General features: G+C 46.2%; 1 protein-coding gene across 7 annotated transcripts in view; it reads left to right on the forward strand.

Annotated features, from left to right (window-relative positions):
- ZNF341 (zinc finger protein 341) overlaps positions 1 to 16193 on the forward strand; it is a 51485-nt gene that overhangs the window by 7185 nt on the left and 28107 nt on the right. For all 7 annotated transcript variants that reach the window (XR_010661471.1, XR_010661470.1, XR_010661474.1 and 4 more), the window contains exons 3-8: positions 996 to 1192; positions 4192 to 4341; positions 7329 to 7580; positions 11267 to 11462; positions 12845 to 12935; positions 15475 to 15668. Coding sequence is in view for 1 of the 7 variants with exons in the window: in XM_065921839.1 (XP_065777911.1) it covers positions 996 to 1192; positions 4192 to 4341; positions 7329 to 7580; positions 11267 to 11462; positions 12845 to 12935; positions 15475 to 15668 (1080 nt within the window). In the remaining 6 variants the exon portion in view is untranslated. The remainder of the gene's footprint in view (positions 1 to 995; positions 1193 to 4191; positions 4342 to 7328; positions 7581 to 11266; positions 11463 to 12844; positions 12936 to 15474; positions 15669 to 16193) is intronic.

Here is a 16193-nt window from a genome sequence, read left to right on the forward strand (position 1 = left end):
GTATGGCTCTGCTGCTCTCAGCATGGGATCCATGATGGCTGCTCCAACCTCCTACTTTCATTTCCACACTCCAGCCAATAGGAAGGGAAGAAGGAAGGAAGTGGAAGTCATGCCCCTTCCTTTTAAGAGAAAGTTGTATAGACAGAATACTTCTTCTTTTATCCTATTGGTTGGAATTTAGTCACATGACATGTCTAGCTGCAAAGAAGTCTAGGAAATATGTTCTTTAACTAGATGGCCATGTTTCTCACTAAAATCTGTATTGTTTCCGAAGGATGAGTGAATATTGAAAACTTTGGCACAGTACATAGCCTGTAGTGGGCCTTCAGTTATGGGTGGTGTTAACTGTAGCTAATCTTTCATTTAGTTTTACATGCATTCAATAGATATCCACTGAAGGCCTCCTATGTGCCCAGAAAATATTGTAGTTATGGTGATGAATAAGACATATTTCCTTCCCTTACAAAATATGGTGGTGATGGGGAAAATGTGATGAGAGGCTTGCTCAGAGGAAGGAACTGTGAACATTGCTTTAGGAGGGCTTCCTGGAGGAGGTGACATCTAGGCTGAGCCTTGCAGAATGAGTCATTCTGGGAGAGGCAGCTTGGCAGGGGGAGCAGGGGATGGAGAGGCACCCAGGAGTGTGATCATGCAGCCCATTTGGGGACTGGTGAATAAATAAATGCAGGCAGGATAAAGATTCTGACTGTCTCAACCTTGAAGCGAAGCCACCTTACTAGCTCCTGATTTCTGATTTTTTTGATACCTGTGTGAACCTGGCTGGATATTCCTGAAGGTGCTAATGTGATTTGAAAGCTCATGGGAAGCACAGAGTTGATGCTTGACCCTCAAGTGCTGAGTGATGGAATGCCATTAGTTTGCCTTTCTCATGGTCCAGCCATGGGCCTCCATTTCTCACTGTGATGCCTTCTCCTTTTCTCTTGCTTTTTTTCATTATTTCTCTCCTTCCGCTACTCTGCGGGTGTGACCCTTAGATGATGAGGATGTCTTTCTCTGCGGGAAGTGTAAGAAGCAGTTCAACTCGCTTCCAGCGTTTATGACCCACAAGCGGGAACAGTGCCAAGGGAGTGCCCCACCCCTGGCCACCGTCTCCCTGGCCACCAACAGCATCTACACACCTTCGGCAGCACCCTCAGCCGTCCAGCAGGCCCCGCCTCCTCCCAATCGCCAGGTATTCATTCATTCGTTTTGTTCATTCATCTATTCAAGTCTTTTCTGAGCACCCACTGTGCATCACGCTTTGTGTGGGCACCAGGGGTACAGGAGTGAACAATCTGACCAGGTCACTGCCGTCGTGGCATAAGGTAAGATAGACACCACCCAAAAGACGTGTTGAGATGGACTTCTCCCAGGACAGGTGCAGAGAGGGGATGCCAGGACAGGGCTGGGAGGTGTTGCCCTTTTGTATGTGATGCTCAATAGGATGAGCTCTGAGAAAAGGTGACATTTGTGCAGAGACCTTGGGAGAAATAGTCACGCAGCTCCTTGGGGAAAGAGTATTCTGGGGGCAGATCAGCAAGTGCAAAGTCCCTGAGGCAGGAGTGTGCTGGGTTTATTCCAGGAACAGCAAGGAGGTGAGAGTGGCTGGAGCTGAGTGAGTGAGGAGGAGGGTAAGAAGTGATAAGGTCAGAGACGCAATAGGGAGACCTTGGAAAATTGTGTGGCTTTTACTCTGCATGAGATGGGAGCCATGGGAGGGTTTTGAGCAGGAGAGGGATATAGTCTGATTTCTGGAGAAGGCAATGGCAACCCTCTCCAGTATTCTTGCCGAGAGAATCCCATGGACAGAGGAACCTGGCGGACCACAGTCCATGGGGTCACAAAGAGTTGAACATGACTGAGTGACTAACAACAACGGCAACAAATACTTTAATTAGATCACTGCAGCTGCTGGAGGGAACAGATTTTTTTTGTTGTTCAGGAAATAACTTTTTATTTTATATTGGAGTACAGTTGATTAACAACATTGTGTTACTTTCAATACAGCAAAGTGATTCAGTTTTACATATACATTTATCTATTGTTTTTCAAATTCTTTCCCCATTTAGGTTGTTACATAATACTGAGCAGAGTTCCCTGTGCTATAGGATAGGTCCTTGTTGGTTATCCATTTTAAATATAGCAGTGTGTACGTGTCAATCCCAAACTCCTTAACTGTCCTTTCCTCAACCCTTTCCCCAACAGATTTTGATGGGAGTCAAGAGAAAAGTCCAGAGATCCATTAGGAGACTACTGTACAAATCCAGCAGTTGGTGGTGGTGGGTGGCTTGACCAGGATAGTAGCAGTGGAGTAGAGAGAGGGGATGAGACTTTAGAAATGTTTTGAAAGTGGAACTGGCCGAGGTAGTGGCTGGTTTGGATGTAGGGTGTGAGATTAAGAGGAGGCAAGTGTGCCCAGAGTTGGAGTTGCCATTCACTGAAGTGGGGAGAACACAGAGGAGATTTGGAGTTCAGCTGCTCATGTTGAATTTGAGATGCCCACGCGACCTTTAAGTAGAAGTGATGAAAATGCAGACAGATAGACAAGTCTGGAGGTCAGGGGATGCCCCACACTGGGGGTATCTGGAGAAGCTTCCAGAGTCCTCAGTCAGGAACACAGTTCTAGAGCAAATACACCATGGATGGGAGCTCAGAAGGATTAAAGAATCCCCATAAAGGGGACGGGCTTGTCCCAGGATGCCACGTCATGGGGTTAGATTTCCCTTTGACTTCCTCTTGTCTCTTTCTTCCTCTAAGATGAGGGGTCTCCAACTTTCAGGATCTAATGCCTGATGATCTGATGTAATAATAATAGAAATAAAGCGCACAATAAATTTAAGGCTCTTGAATCATCCGAATCCACCCCCCTGCTCCGTTCCTAGTCCGTGGAAAAATTGTCTTCCGTGAAACTGGTCCCTAGTGCCAAAAAGTTTGGGGACTGCTGCTCTAAAACATTAATCTTCCACCGTTGTATGCACATAATTCCTGCCATCAAGATAAACACATCCACCCCCAGATCCCTAGGACACTGTGCACTGAAACTTTTCAAGTTACCACAGACGTCTTCTCACACAGAACGTAGTTGTTTTTCTCACTCCTTGATTTTGAGTTTATTTAGTAGAAGATGTTCTTCCTCTCCTGACTCCCTTTTTTATTTTCAGTAGGGGAGAGGGAAATTCTTCCAGTCCTGGGCAAGGAGAAAACCTTAGCACACAATCAATTGGTTAGGGGCAAACCGAAATCCCTCTGCCTAAGTGAGCTGGATGGACATGGAAATGATTTTCGTTTTTTTTTTTTTTGCCTTAGGCTAATGCATGTGACATTGTAAAAATACAGGTCACTGCCTTTCCTGGCGGTGACATGGGGTGCGTCCCTAACCTGCCCAGGCTGTCCTTGCTTGGTTGAGGGCAAGGACTTCTGTTGGAATTGGGGGCTCATTTACTGCTGTTCCCTGGGGTCCTATAGAGAGGTGACTTAAGATGCCAGAAAAGAAAGGCAGCAAATAAACAAAACACCCTTTGCATTTACAACGGGAAAGTCACTGCATGTTTGACACCCTCTTATAAGGTCTGCCATTCATCTTTGCTGTTAACCTGAGAGCATATTATTATATTTTCACATACTTACTGAAGTCCCCGCAGGAATTACATAGTAGTATTGTTTGGGATTTTTTTTTTGTTTTTTTTGGATTTTTAAAGATGAGAATATATAATGTACATATTGTTATAAAATTTAATTTTCCATTCAGTACCTCTTACTTGCTGTCTATAGTATTCTATCCATGAATATATTACATGTTTTTAAATCTAGCCTCCTATTGATGGACATCAAGGTTATTTCCAGTTTTTGACTGTTAGAAACAAGGCTGTGCAGAGTACTCTTTTTTTGTGGACTCCTGTGGACAAGTGTGAATATTTCTCTAGGACAGAGGTCAGGAAAGATTGTTGCTAGATCATAGGTTATAGGCATTGCAGGGAGGTGTGACTTATTCTCCTTATTTGATATGAGGAAATGCAGGTTGAGAGAGGTGGAGTGACTTTCCCAGGGTCATGTGACAGGGAGCAGTAGCAGAGGTGGAGATGGAATCTAGGTCTGTGGGACTTCAGAACCCAGATCTTTTCTACCGTGCCGTCTGCTTCCTTCCAGAATGTCAGACCTGTTCTTTCCGTCTCTCTCTCTCTCACTGTCCAGATCTCCACGTACATCACAGTGCCCCCATCCCCGCTGATCCAGACCCTGGTGCAGGGAAACATCTTGGTAAGCGATGATGTGCTCATGTCCGCCATGTCAGCCTTCACGTCCCTGGACCAGCCCATGCCCCAAGGCCCCCCACCTGTGCAGGTAAGGAGGTGGCCAGTTTCTCACAGGATCTTGATTTTTGGTCTGCAAGTTGATTCCTGCAGATTCAGAATCTTGTAGAAAAAAGGGGGCTTGACCCCAGCTCTTCTTCAAGCTAAGGAGGGCTGTCGGCTCCCCCCTTGGCCAGCCCTGCTGGGGATGGGGAAGCTGATGTGTTCAGCTGGGCCACACAGCATGACTCTGGGGTTTCATGGCCATAGTCCAGTTCATTTGACTCGTACTTTTATTCTTTTTTAAAAAACGACTATTTTTTTAAAATTTTGGCTGTGTTGGGTCTTCATTGCTGCGCGCATAGGCTTTTCTCTGGTTTTGGAGATTGGGGGCTGCTCTTTAGTTGTGGTGTACAGGCTTCTCATTGCAATGTCTTCTCTTGCCGCAGAGCACAGGCTCTAGGGTGAGTGGGTCTCAGTAGGAACGGCTCGAGGACTCAGTAGTCAAGGTTCCTGGGCTCTAGAGCACAGGCTCAATAATTGTGGCACATGGGTTTAGATGCTAGGTGGTATGTAAGATCTCCCTGGATAAGGGATCAAACCCGTGTCCACTGCATTGGCAGGTGGATTCTTTACCACTGAGCTACTTGGGAAGCCCTTCTATTTTTATTCTTTGCGGAAGTGTTCCATGTCCATTAGAAAAACACTAGAAAGTACACAAAAGAAAAGTTCTTTTTTTTTTTAAGTTTAATTATTCTTAATATCGAAAGAGACAGGGCAACTGACTGAATTTGCAATTCTTGGTTGGATTCTAGATAGGGTGTGGGGGTTTGGGGTGAGGGAAGCCTTAAAGGCCTTATTGGGACACTTAGGGAGATTAGAATATGGAGGAATTTGAATATTTTAGATAATAGTATTATATCTGTTCAATTTCCTGTGTGTGTTCATCAAATTGTTATATAGGAGGATGTCCTTGTTCTTAGGAGATACATCTGAGTAGTTTTAAGGAATCAAGTGTCATGATATTTGTAGCTAACTTTCAAGGGGCTTGACGAAACGCAGGTATGTATGTGTGTATATGTACACACACACGCGCACTGCAGATGCGGCAAGATGGTAACAACTGGTAAATTAAATGAGGTAGAAAGATCATTCATTGTATTCTGTTTGCAACCTTTCTGTAGGTTTGAAATTCTACAGAATAAAAATTGGAAAGTCAAACAAGCACTCTTACTCCCTCCACCGAGAGAAAACACTACCAAAATTTTGATGTCTGGATTTCCTGACCTTTGAATGCAAATAGAGATAGAAATAGCTTTTTATATAAATATGTGTAAAGTATACACATGTATATAAATGGATCTTATATGCACTGTTCTGGAACTTGCTTTTCTTACTTTGTTTGTGCACTCAGTCATATCTGACTCTTTGTCATCCCAGTGGACTGTAGCCCACCAGGCACCTCTGTCCATGGAATTTTTCCAGGCAAGAATACTGGAGCCAGTTGCCGTTTTCTACTCCAGGGGATCTTCCTGGCCCAGTGATTGAACCTGAGTCTCTTCTGTCTTTTGCGTTAGCAGGCGGATTCTTTACTACTGCACCACCTGGGAAACCCTTTCTTTCTTGGCCTTTTGTTTAACATCATTTTCTAGCTATGCCTACAACCCTACGTCATTATTTACTGAAGTGTTCCTTGGAACAGTGGCTTCTTGGGATTTTCCAATAGAAAAAGGATCATTGGTCCAAGCAGCCTGAGGTGGAAGCATTGTACTTCTTCCCTTGCTCTGTCCCTGGGTTTTTCCTGCAGTAAATACTGCAGAAATACTTTCAATTTTGTCAACTCAGATTTTTCCCCCAACATATTTGACCATGGAACCCAAGGAACAGCAATTAAGAGAAGCACCCTTTATTGAATACTGATCAGCACCATCACTGTAACAGCCACAAAGGATTCTGTTCCATTCCAAGTGGATGGACCATCCTCTGCTTAGCCAGACTTCCAGTGGGAGGACATGTAGTCATTGCCAGTTTTTGCTATTATAAAAATGACGAGTAACATCTGTGTATGATTATCTTTGCCTACCTGGTTGAATTTTTTGTAGAATCAATTGCTAGAAGTCAGTGGCTGTGTTTCAAGGATCCATAGCCACCCACACATTTCGTGACTCTCTAGATAAAGACTCCCAGGGCTCAGGATGCTTGTGCTGTTTTTAAGTAGAAGGATACACAGCAGGACCAGCAAGGAAGAAAGACCCAGCAACTGGAGTCTGCAGGAAATCAGCGTTCTTCCAAGTCTCCAGCGTTCTTTGCCTCGGGAAAGTGGGGAGAGGCTGCTCAGGGCACACAATGTCCTCCAGCAGTCAAGAGTGCCCAGAGTTTCTGCCAGGAAAGAACAGCTTTGACTCTAAGGCCAGGGCTTCTGTTGAGGATTGGTCATGTAGGCTTCCAGCCACACAGCACAATTCCAGATAGCCCGGTTGGAAGGAGTTGTTCACCATAAATCACATTGTTGTGCAAACTGTCTAGGTCATTGGTACACTAGGGCCAGTGCCCCAGGTAGGCAAAAATAGCCTCATCAACATAGGGAACCTGCAGGACTTACCTGACTGTCCAGTGATTAAGACTCTGAGCTTTCAAGAACAGAAGGCATGGGTTTAATCCCTGGGCCACATGACGCACAGTGCAGCCAAAACAAACAAACAAAAAGCCAGGGAATCTTCTACAAGGCAGGTTCTCAGATGCCAGTTCAGAGCCAGTCCTACAAGCAAGCCCTTCTAAAGACAGCAACATTGGGCCCGCTCTATGAGGTCATTTCTGCACAGGCTGGGCCATTTTTGCTGACTTTCATAGAGAAAAAGACACCAATACTAGTCTGATGGCTCCTTGGAATTCTCCCATGATCTGGTTTCCATGCCTGCTCTCTGCCTTGTCCTCTCTTCTTCCCACATGGCTGGCTAAGGCAAGTGTCCTTCCCTGCTGATAAATCAGACAGCTGGTCTCAAGAGGCTATGACAATTTAATTCTCTCTTGTGATTTCAGAGTAACCTGAATATGCATCCTGCACCAAACTACCTGGCCCAGCCTCCACCTCCTCCCCCACCCCCTCCACCGCTGCCCCCACCCCCACCCCCCCAACCCCCACCACCCCCACCCCAGAGTCTGGGCCCCCCTGGGCGTCCCAACCCTGGCGGGAATGGCGTGGTGGAGGTGTACAGCACCACAGCACCCCTCACTGGGAGTGGAACGGTAGAGATCCAAGCACTGGGAATGCAACCCTACCCACCCCTGGAGGTGAGCAGATGCTGGGGCTTGGGGTGAAGGGGGAAAAGCTGGTCATGGTCGTCACGGGTAATCTGAGCCTTTTCTGATGCTGGAGATACTGTGGGGGCAAAACCAGCTCAAGCCTATCATACGTGTAAAGGTAAAATGCACCCCATGAGAAGGTGGAATGAAGCAGGGGTTGTAGCAGAAATACAAGCTGCCCTTGGGGAGTACTTAGGACAGTCAAGAGAATACCTGCCTTTGGGGAAGGGATTCCAGAAAAATTATATATGTGAGTGTCTCATATGTTTTAACAAGCTAGGTGTATCAGTTAGCTATGGCTGTGTAAGAAATACAGTATATGGGGAAAGATGTTTATTGTTCTCACGTCTGTGGTGGTCAGCTTGGCAACTACTGATCTTGGCTGGGTGCTCCCACATGTCTGGAGGTTGGCTGACTGGCTGCTGCTCTAAAGTGGCCTCGGGTGGAATAATCAGGTCGGGTGACCCAACTCTGCTCCACGCAGCTTTCCTTCTCAAGCAGGCTGCCCAGCCATGGTCTCACCGCAGTGGTGGACGTGCAGTAATGCAAGCAGAAGTGCTCAAGACTTCTTGAGGCTTAGGCTTGTAAGTGACACAGTGTCACTTCTGCTGGTGAAAGCAGGTCACAAGGCCAGCTTAGGTTGAAGGAGTACGGAAATAGTCTAGAGTCTCTCCTCTGAAACTGAGGTCAAAGCACCGTATTTCAAACACCAACTGCGGGTGTCTGAAAGTCACCCGTGTCCCAAGTCACACTGGGAAAGGGCCTGGGTACCAGAAGAGGTAAAGTATCGAGGCTGTTCAGGCAGTGTACAGTCATACCTTGCTTCATTGCATTTTGCAAATATTGTGTTTTTTGTTGAGCAAGTCTATCAGTGCCATTTTTCCAACAGCATTTGTTCCCTTTGTGTCTCTGTGTCAAAATTTCGGTAATCTTTACAACATTTCAACCTTTTTCATTGTTATTGTATTTGTCATGATGATCTGTGATCTTTGATGTTATTACTATTACTTGTTGAAGGCTCAGGTATGGTTGGCATTTTTTTTAGCAATAAAGTCAAAAAAGTTTTTTTAATGGAAAAAAAAGTTTTTTTAATTAAGATATATACATTTTTTTAGGACGTAATGCTATTGCATACTTAGATTATAAGATAGAGTAAACATAACTTTTTTCATAACATAACTTTTTTTCATAAACATGACTTTTATATGCACTGGAAAATAAAAAAAAAACTTGTGTGACTTGCTTTATTGTGATATTTGCTTTATTGCAGTGGTCTGTAACTGAACCCACAATATCTTCAAGGTGTGCCTGTGCCATATGTACTATATTAATTCTCAGCTGAAGAGTTTCGAACTACAAGCAGTGTACTCTCAGGGCACTGAGAGTTCAGAACCATGCCAGGTACAAGTGCTAGGGGGCATGGTTATGACAGAAGGAGCGTGCCTGCACTTGAGGTCACATTATCTCAGACTCACTCTAGAATCCAGCCATACAGACATTCTATGTCAGATGGTCTCTCTGGAAATAGAACCAGACTGGAGGAGAATTCCACCACCAGCCATGTAATATTATAAGACCTTGCAGGGGGATTTTCCCTACCCTGGGAGAATAAAGCAAGGACTTGGCTGAATTTTTAAAAAATTAATACGTGTGTATGTACAGCTGAGTCCCTTTGCTATTCACCTGAAACTCACAACGTTGTTTGTCGACCAGCTATACCCCAATACAAAATAAAAAGTTAAGAATCTAACTGAGTCACCAGTTGATCAGTAAAAATGACTTGGAAATTTTGTATTTAAATATTTAAATAAATAAATATTATTTAAAAATTTTAAAATAATTAAAGCTAGTGAGATGCTAAGAGGATGATGGTGGCCTCATAGACAGAGGGGCCAGCATAGGGATAGCTGCTATTATTTATTTTTCATGTAGACAAAGAGTGTTCTCTGAAAACAGAGCCTGAGTCATCTTTGATTTACATCCTTGGCACCTAGCAGAGACCTGGCCTGTGGGACACCCGCAGTTGGTGTCTGAAATAGGGTGCTTTGACTTCAGTTTCAGAGGAGAGACTCTAGAATGGGAACTCCCCTTGTAGAGCTGTGAGGATAATGAGAACTAACCCAGTGGCGGTCGTATCATCGCTCAGGAATGACTTGGATGATGGGTGAATTCATTTACCGTGACAAACATTGAGTGCTGGATCGGTCAGGAAAATTGAAATCACTCTAGGTATTTCTAACAGAGGGATTTAATACAGGAACTTAAATCTGTAGGGCTGATGGAAGGGCTGGAGGAGTAAAAGTCAGGGTTGGCAAGAACTGCTCATTTTCAGGGTCACTGTTGTGGCTTGGCCCTTGTAACTAGGACACTGTACTTGGTGAGAAAACTGTAGGATTCTGTTGCTGAGGTTTCAGCTGCCCTGCCATCCTCAGGGCTGGTAATCAGAAGGGGAATGTAGGGTTCAGCTTGCCCCTCCAAAACTCATGACTGCTAACCTGCCTGTCTCCCAGCTTGGCTGCCAAGGAGAACAGTTTCTACCTCCCCTCTGCCTTCACATCTCATGCAGATGCTTCTCAGGGGCAGAACTTAATTCGTGTTCAGAACTGTGCTGGCAGGGGTACTTGAGAATGTGGTTTCAAGCTTGCCACCTCTGCATTTCAGGGGACAGCATGGGCGGGTGTAGGAAGGTGCCAAGGGCCGACAGGCAAGACCTGGCAGAAGCACCTAGTGGTGCTGTATAAGATGCCTGAGACCTCCATAAATGAATTCATTCATTCAGCATATGTTTATTGAGTGCCCACTCTATGCCAGGCTTTCCTCTAGCCTGGGAATAGAGGAAGAAACAAAAGCAGAGCAGAAATCCCTGCCTGCATGAAACTAGGCAGATAATAGACAAGGTAAGTAAGTAAAACACATAATTTATTAGATAATGATGCATCTAAGGAGGAAAATGAAGCAGAGGAGAGGAAGTGGAATTTTGGGTTGGGCAACCCAGGAAGACCAATGAATGATAGGTAGATGAAGAAATAAATGAATTATTTTCAATACCCCAGTTGTCATGATGTGAGTTCAGTGGTCACTGAGTTTGGGTGGCTCAGAATTCCTTTGGTAATTTCTCGTGGCTTCAGTGTCAATTCCTAGTCAAAGGATGCCTACTGGTGTAGCATCAGGCAGAGTTGGTTAAGAAGTGGAGTTGCTGGTGAGGGCATAGACCCTTCTGTCTTCCTAGTTCTCCTGTGCAAGAAGCCTATTACTAACAACAACAATAATGGCCATCACAACAGCTGATGTTGAATGGGTGCTTACTACTTGCCAGGCCCTCTTCTAAGCTCTATTCTCATATGGGATTGCTATAATTAGTCCCATTTTACAGATGCAGAAACTGAAACAGAAGTTAACAGACTTGCCCAAGGTCACTTAAATAAGTGGCAGAATCAGGATTTGAACCCGAGCAGCCTGGTTCCAAAGCTGCTTCTAGCCTGCTGGCTTCATGGAGTTCTATTCAAAGGGGTCTTGGGAGTGACTGGGGGGACTTAGTGAGGTGGAAGAGTTAGGGTGGTGATGTAGCTGTGGGTGGCTGAGATCAGCCAGGGCCACAGTGAAGGTCCCACTACCTGGGGCAGCTCTTCTCCTCCCTTCCCAGGACACTCTCCCTGACTTTGCTGTCCTTCTAGGTGCCAAACCAGTGTGTGGAGGCTCCTGTATACCCCACACCCCAGGTGTATAGCCCTGGCAAACAAGGATTCAAACCAAAAGGACCAAATCCTGCTGCCCCTATGACCAGCGCCACCGGGGGCACAGTGGCCACCTTTGACTCCTCCCCATCACTGAAGACCCGACGGACCAAAGGTTCCAGTGGACTCCCAGAAGGTGGGCACACAGCCTGTCGTGGCATCTCTCCTCAACAGGGATGTACCTGTCCACAGGCTGCTTAGTTCCAGTCTTCCCTTTTGTGATAGTTAGGATTAAGTTTGGTTGCATGTAGTGGAAAATCCAAAATAGGAGTGACTCCAAAGTGATAGAACATTGTTGTTCTGTGCAAAACAAGTCCAGAGACAGGCAATCTGGAGTTTGTACACCTATATAATCACCAGGCACCCACATTTCTTCTTTCTTTCTGCTTCATCATTCCTAGAACATGACTTTTGTTCTTAGGTGCTTCATTGTGTAAGATGGCTGCTGAAGCTCCAGTCATCAAATTTCATATTCCAAGCGTCTGGAAGAAGGATAAAAGAAGCATCTCCCAGCTCACAGAAGTTCTAAACATGATGCTTTTGCTTACATTTCATTGGTTACTAAGTCATATGACCATATCTGTCTCCAAAGGAAGCTGGGAAATCTCTCTTTTAGCCAGGAACATTGATGCTCCTATTATGTAGGGGATTTGTGAAGAAAAAAGAAGAGAAGAGTGGGTATTAGGCAGGCAAGCAGCAATGTCTGCCACCCTGATAGAGATGCTAAGTATGTGGTTGGGGACAATGTCAGAAAGTAGTGGTAGTAGTGAAAGGCAGAAAAAATGAGAGTTTTCAGGGGCTTCCAGCCCCTTCCTTCCTTTCACAAGTGTCTTGAGCATCTGTGTGCCAGGCTTGGTGTCAGAACTGGAAATCTAGCATCTTGGGTCATGATTTCCTTACCCTTAATTACTCACAGTTTAATGGGAGAGACAGACAGGGAATAAATAAATGTTTATGGGTCACTCTAGAAAGAAGATTAACAGAGTACTGTGATTGAGAATACTGGAGAGAGACTGGAAAATGCTACTGCCTATCTGTCTAGGGGTGAGGAGAAAACAGCCTTGTGACTGTCTGAGGGACAAGCATTTTGGGCAAGGGGGAACAGCAGGTGCAAAGGCCCAGAGGTGGGACCATGTATGCAGTCTTCCGAGGTTAGCCAGGAGTCCACTGCAACTAGATCGTAAGAATAATCGGGTTGGTAGGAAGTACAGGATGCAGAGCCCCATAGGCCACAGCAGAGAGGATGGATTTTATCCTCCAGCAGCAGGGAGTCCTTGAGGGGTTTGCCCTACTTTCCCAGTCAGAGCATGTCCTGGAATTTCTTCTCCCAGGCCCTCTGAGAGACTTACCTCTGCTTCTTCCCCAACCTGTCCATGGATGTAGACCTCCTAGGATCTGGGCTGTCTGGCCCTGGGTCTAGGGGTAGAGTGGCTGGAAGCTGCCCTTCAGTTGTGTTGTCAGCCTTACCATCCCCTTCTTTGTCTTTTTCTGTGTATGTCTTTTTTTATTTTTCATCAGCTGCAGGGAAGCCAAAGGCTCAGAAACTCAAGTGCTCATATTGTGACAAGTCATTCACCAAAAACTTTGACCTGCAGCAGCACATCCGAAGGTAACCGGGCGTGGTGGGGCAGGTGGCCCCTGGGCAGCCCTGGCGGGGAGGCGGGATGGGGAATCCACAGTGGAAGCAGTGCTCCTTTCCCCACCCCCTTCGCCTGGTGGTGACCAAGGCCCCAACTGGTCTGTCGTGGTTCTCAGGCCTTCCAGCCAGCTCAGGATGATTTTGTCCTTTTCTTCCTCAGTGGGAAGGATCTGTGGAGCCTGCCTGCCATGATGAGGAAGGTCCAAGGTGGGGATGGAGGAGGCGGAATTGACTTGAATGGCTAGAGGCTTTGCTGGTGGGAGGCGTGCCTCAGCCCTCACTTCTGTAGAAAGGCTTGACCTCGGGGTTAGCGATGCTCTGTGAACGTGCCTCTGCAAGCTCTCTGCTTGCTCAGGACTAACCATGACACCGCTTGTCCCAAGAACATGCAAGGAGCCCCTCTGGGCCTCAGGTTTTCCATTGTGAAGTGGAGGGGTGATCTTGTTCGATGTTTCTCATAAGGTGGAACATTGGGACATGAGATGACTTTAGGTGGTTTGTGGATATGGGTGTTGAAAATTTCTGAAAGATATAGTGAGAAAAACTTTTTCCATTTCTTTCAGAGGAGAAAACCTCAGTTAGGTGTGGTCTGTCTTTAACACCTCGTACAGTTTTGCTCATCTTTTGTAACAGAGAGAGAAGGGGGAAGGGAGGGAGAGAGAGTGCCCAAGATTCCAGCCATGGTGGGCAATAGCTTCTCTGTAGACTAGCCTATTGAGATGTCTTAGATCACATCACTCCTTCTGTGTGGACTGCCCTGTGCCTTGAAGAATGTTCAACATTCCTGACCTCTAACCACTAGATCCCAATAGCCCCCCCTCACTCCTCAGCTGTGACAACCCAAAACATCTCCAAACATTTCCAGATGTCCCAGGAGGGAAAATCGATTTCTGTTGAAAACCACTGGTCTACAACCAGTGCTTGTCAGTAGAACTTTCTTCAGAGATGGAGAGACCCCAGTAGGCCACAGGGCGGTGGACATATGGCTGTTGAGTACTTGAAATGTGACTGGTATGACTGAGAAACTGAATTTTTGTAACTTTATTTATTTTTGGCCGTGCTGGATTTTTGTTGCTGCGCAGGTTTTCTCTAGTTGTGGTGCACTGGCTTCTCCTTGCAGTGATTTCTCTTGTTGCAGAGCACGGTCTCTCTGGGGCACTCGGGCTTCAGTAGTTGCAGTTCCCCGGCTCTAGAGCCCGGGCTCAATAGCTGTGGTACCCGGGCTTAGTTGTTCCACTGCATGTGGGATCCTCCTAGATCAGAGATCAAACCCGTGTCTCTTGCACTGGCAGGCAATTCTTTACTACTGAGCCACCAGGGAAGCCTGAGAAACTGAGTTTTTAACTTGATTTTATTTTAATAAATTTAAATTTAAATAGTCCCATGTGGTTTATGTCTGCCATAAGGATGATGCATCTATAGCTCTTAATTAGATTGTTTTATGAATAATTGCATTTTTTGTTACTTGTGTTTATGACAATCAGTTTTGCATATATAGTAACAACAGGAAGCTTCATTTTTAATTATTTTAAGTTCTTAGAAAGTGCATTGATTTGAAGGAAAGTTTTAAAAAGTTGTACAAGTGCTGTGCGGTGACGGCTAGGATGTTTTCTCCTTCAAATAACAGAAAATTCTCCATTTAAACAATTGTTGTTCAGCCACTCAGTTGTGTCCAACTCTTTGCAACCCCATGGACTGCAGAACGCCAGGCTTCCCTGTCTTTCACCATCTCCCAGAGTTTGCTCAAACTCATCCACTGAGTGAATGATGCCATCCAACTGTCTCATCTTCTATTGTCCCCTTCTCCTCCTGCCTTCAGTCTTTCCCAGCATCAGGGTCTTTTTGCATCAGGTGGCCAAAGTATTGGAGATTCAGCTTCAGCATCAGTCCTTCCAATGAATATTCAGTGTTGATTTCCTTTAGGATTGACTGGTTTGGTCTCCTTGCTGTCCAAGGGACTCTTAAGAGTCTAGCACCACAGTTCGAAAACATCAATTCTTTGGAACTGTTTTATTCGTTTGTTTGTTTGTTTTTCAGTGCGTTTTGTCATACATTGATATGAATCAGCCATAGAGTTACACGTATTCCCCATCCTGGTCCCCCATCCCACCTCCCTTTCCACCCGATTCCTCTGGGTCTTCCCAGCCCACCAGGCCCGAGCACTTGACTCAGGCATCCCACCTGGGCTGGTGGTCTGTTTCACCACAGATAATATACATGCTGTTCTTTCGAAACATCCCACCTTTGGAACTGTTTTATCTCACAGCTTGAGATGGCCACAGAGAAGGTCCACTCCAGGGCTGGCTAATTCAGCTGTTCAGTCTTGTCACCAGGAGCCTGGGGTGTGTCTGTGCTTGCCTGCCTCAGTAAGAGGGCTCGTCCTCACGGTCTCAGGATGGTGACCCACAGCCTCCAGATGCTCTGCCCGGGCCTTCCTGGTGGTTCTGAGCTCCTGGACTGAGGTCACAGTCCCTACAACACGGGTGCTAACAAGCCTTGTTTACTGCAGCCACACTGGTGAGAAGCCTTTCCAGTGCATTGCATGTGGCCGCGCCTTTGCCCAGAAGTCTAACGTCAAGAAACACATGCAGACCCACAAGGTGTGGCCTCCAGGACGCAGTGGTGGCACCGTCTCTCGCAACTCTGTGACGGTACAGGTCATGGCTCTGAACCCCAGCAGGCAGGAGGACGAGGATAACACAGGTGGGTAGGAGTGACCACTGTACTGGGCAGCGTCTGGCTGGAGCCTCCTTGTGCAGCCCTGGGGATGAGCAGAGCCGGCCATGGGCAGCTCACAGAGGGGGTGTTGTGTGCAAGCAATATATGCCCACTTTTCTCTGGCCTGCCAGCGGGAACTGGCCCTACTGTGTTGAGCCGTTCTGTGCTTGCCTTCTGAATTCTTGTGAACTCTGGAGAAGAACCCATTTCTTTCAAAACTCTTATAGTGCGTAGCACCGAGGGTTCAACCATTGAGCAAACATTTATGGAGGCTTACTGTGTGCCAGGGGTCTTCCCAGGTGACTCAATGGTAAAGAATCTGCCTGCCAAGCAGGGAACTCAGGTTTGATCCCTGGGTTGGGAAGATCCCCTGGAGAAGGAAATGGCAATGCACTCCAGTATTCTTGCCTGAGAAATCCCATGAACAGAGGAGCCTGGTAGGCTATAGTCTGTGGGATTGCAAAGAGTTGGATACGTCTTAGCAACTAAACCACCACCACCACTGTGTGC

The sequence above is a fragment of the Muntiacus reevesi genome, chromosome 2 (assembly GCF_963930625.1).
Source record: "Muntiacus reevesi chromosome 2, mMunRee1.1, whole genome shotgun sequence".
NCBI lineage: Eukaryota > Metazoa > Chordata > Mammalia > Artiodactyla > Cervidae > Muntiacus > Muntiacus reevesi.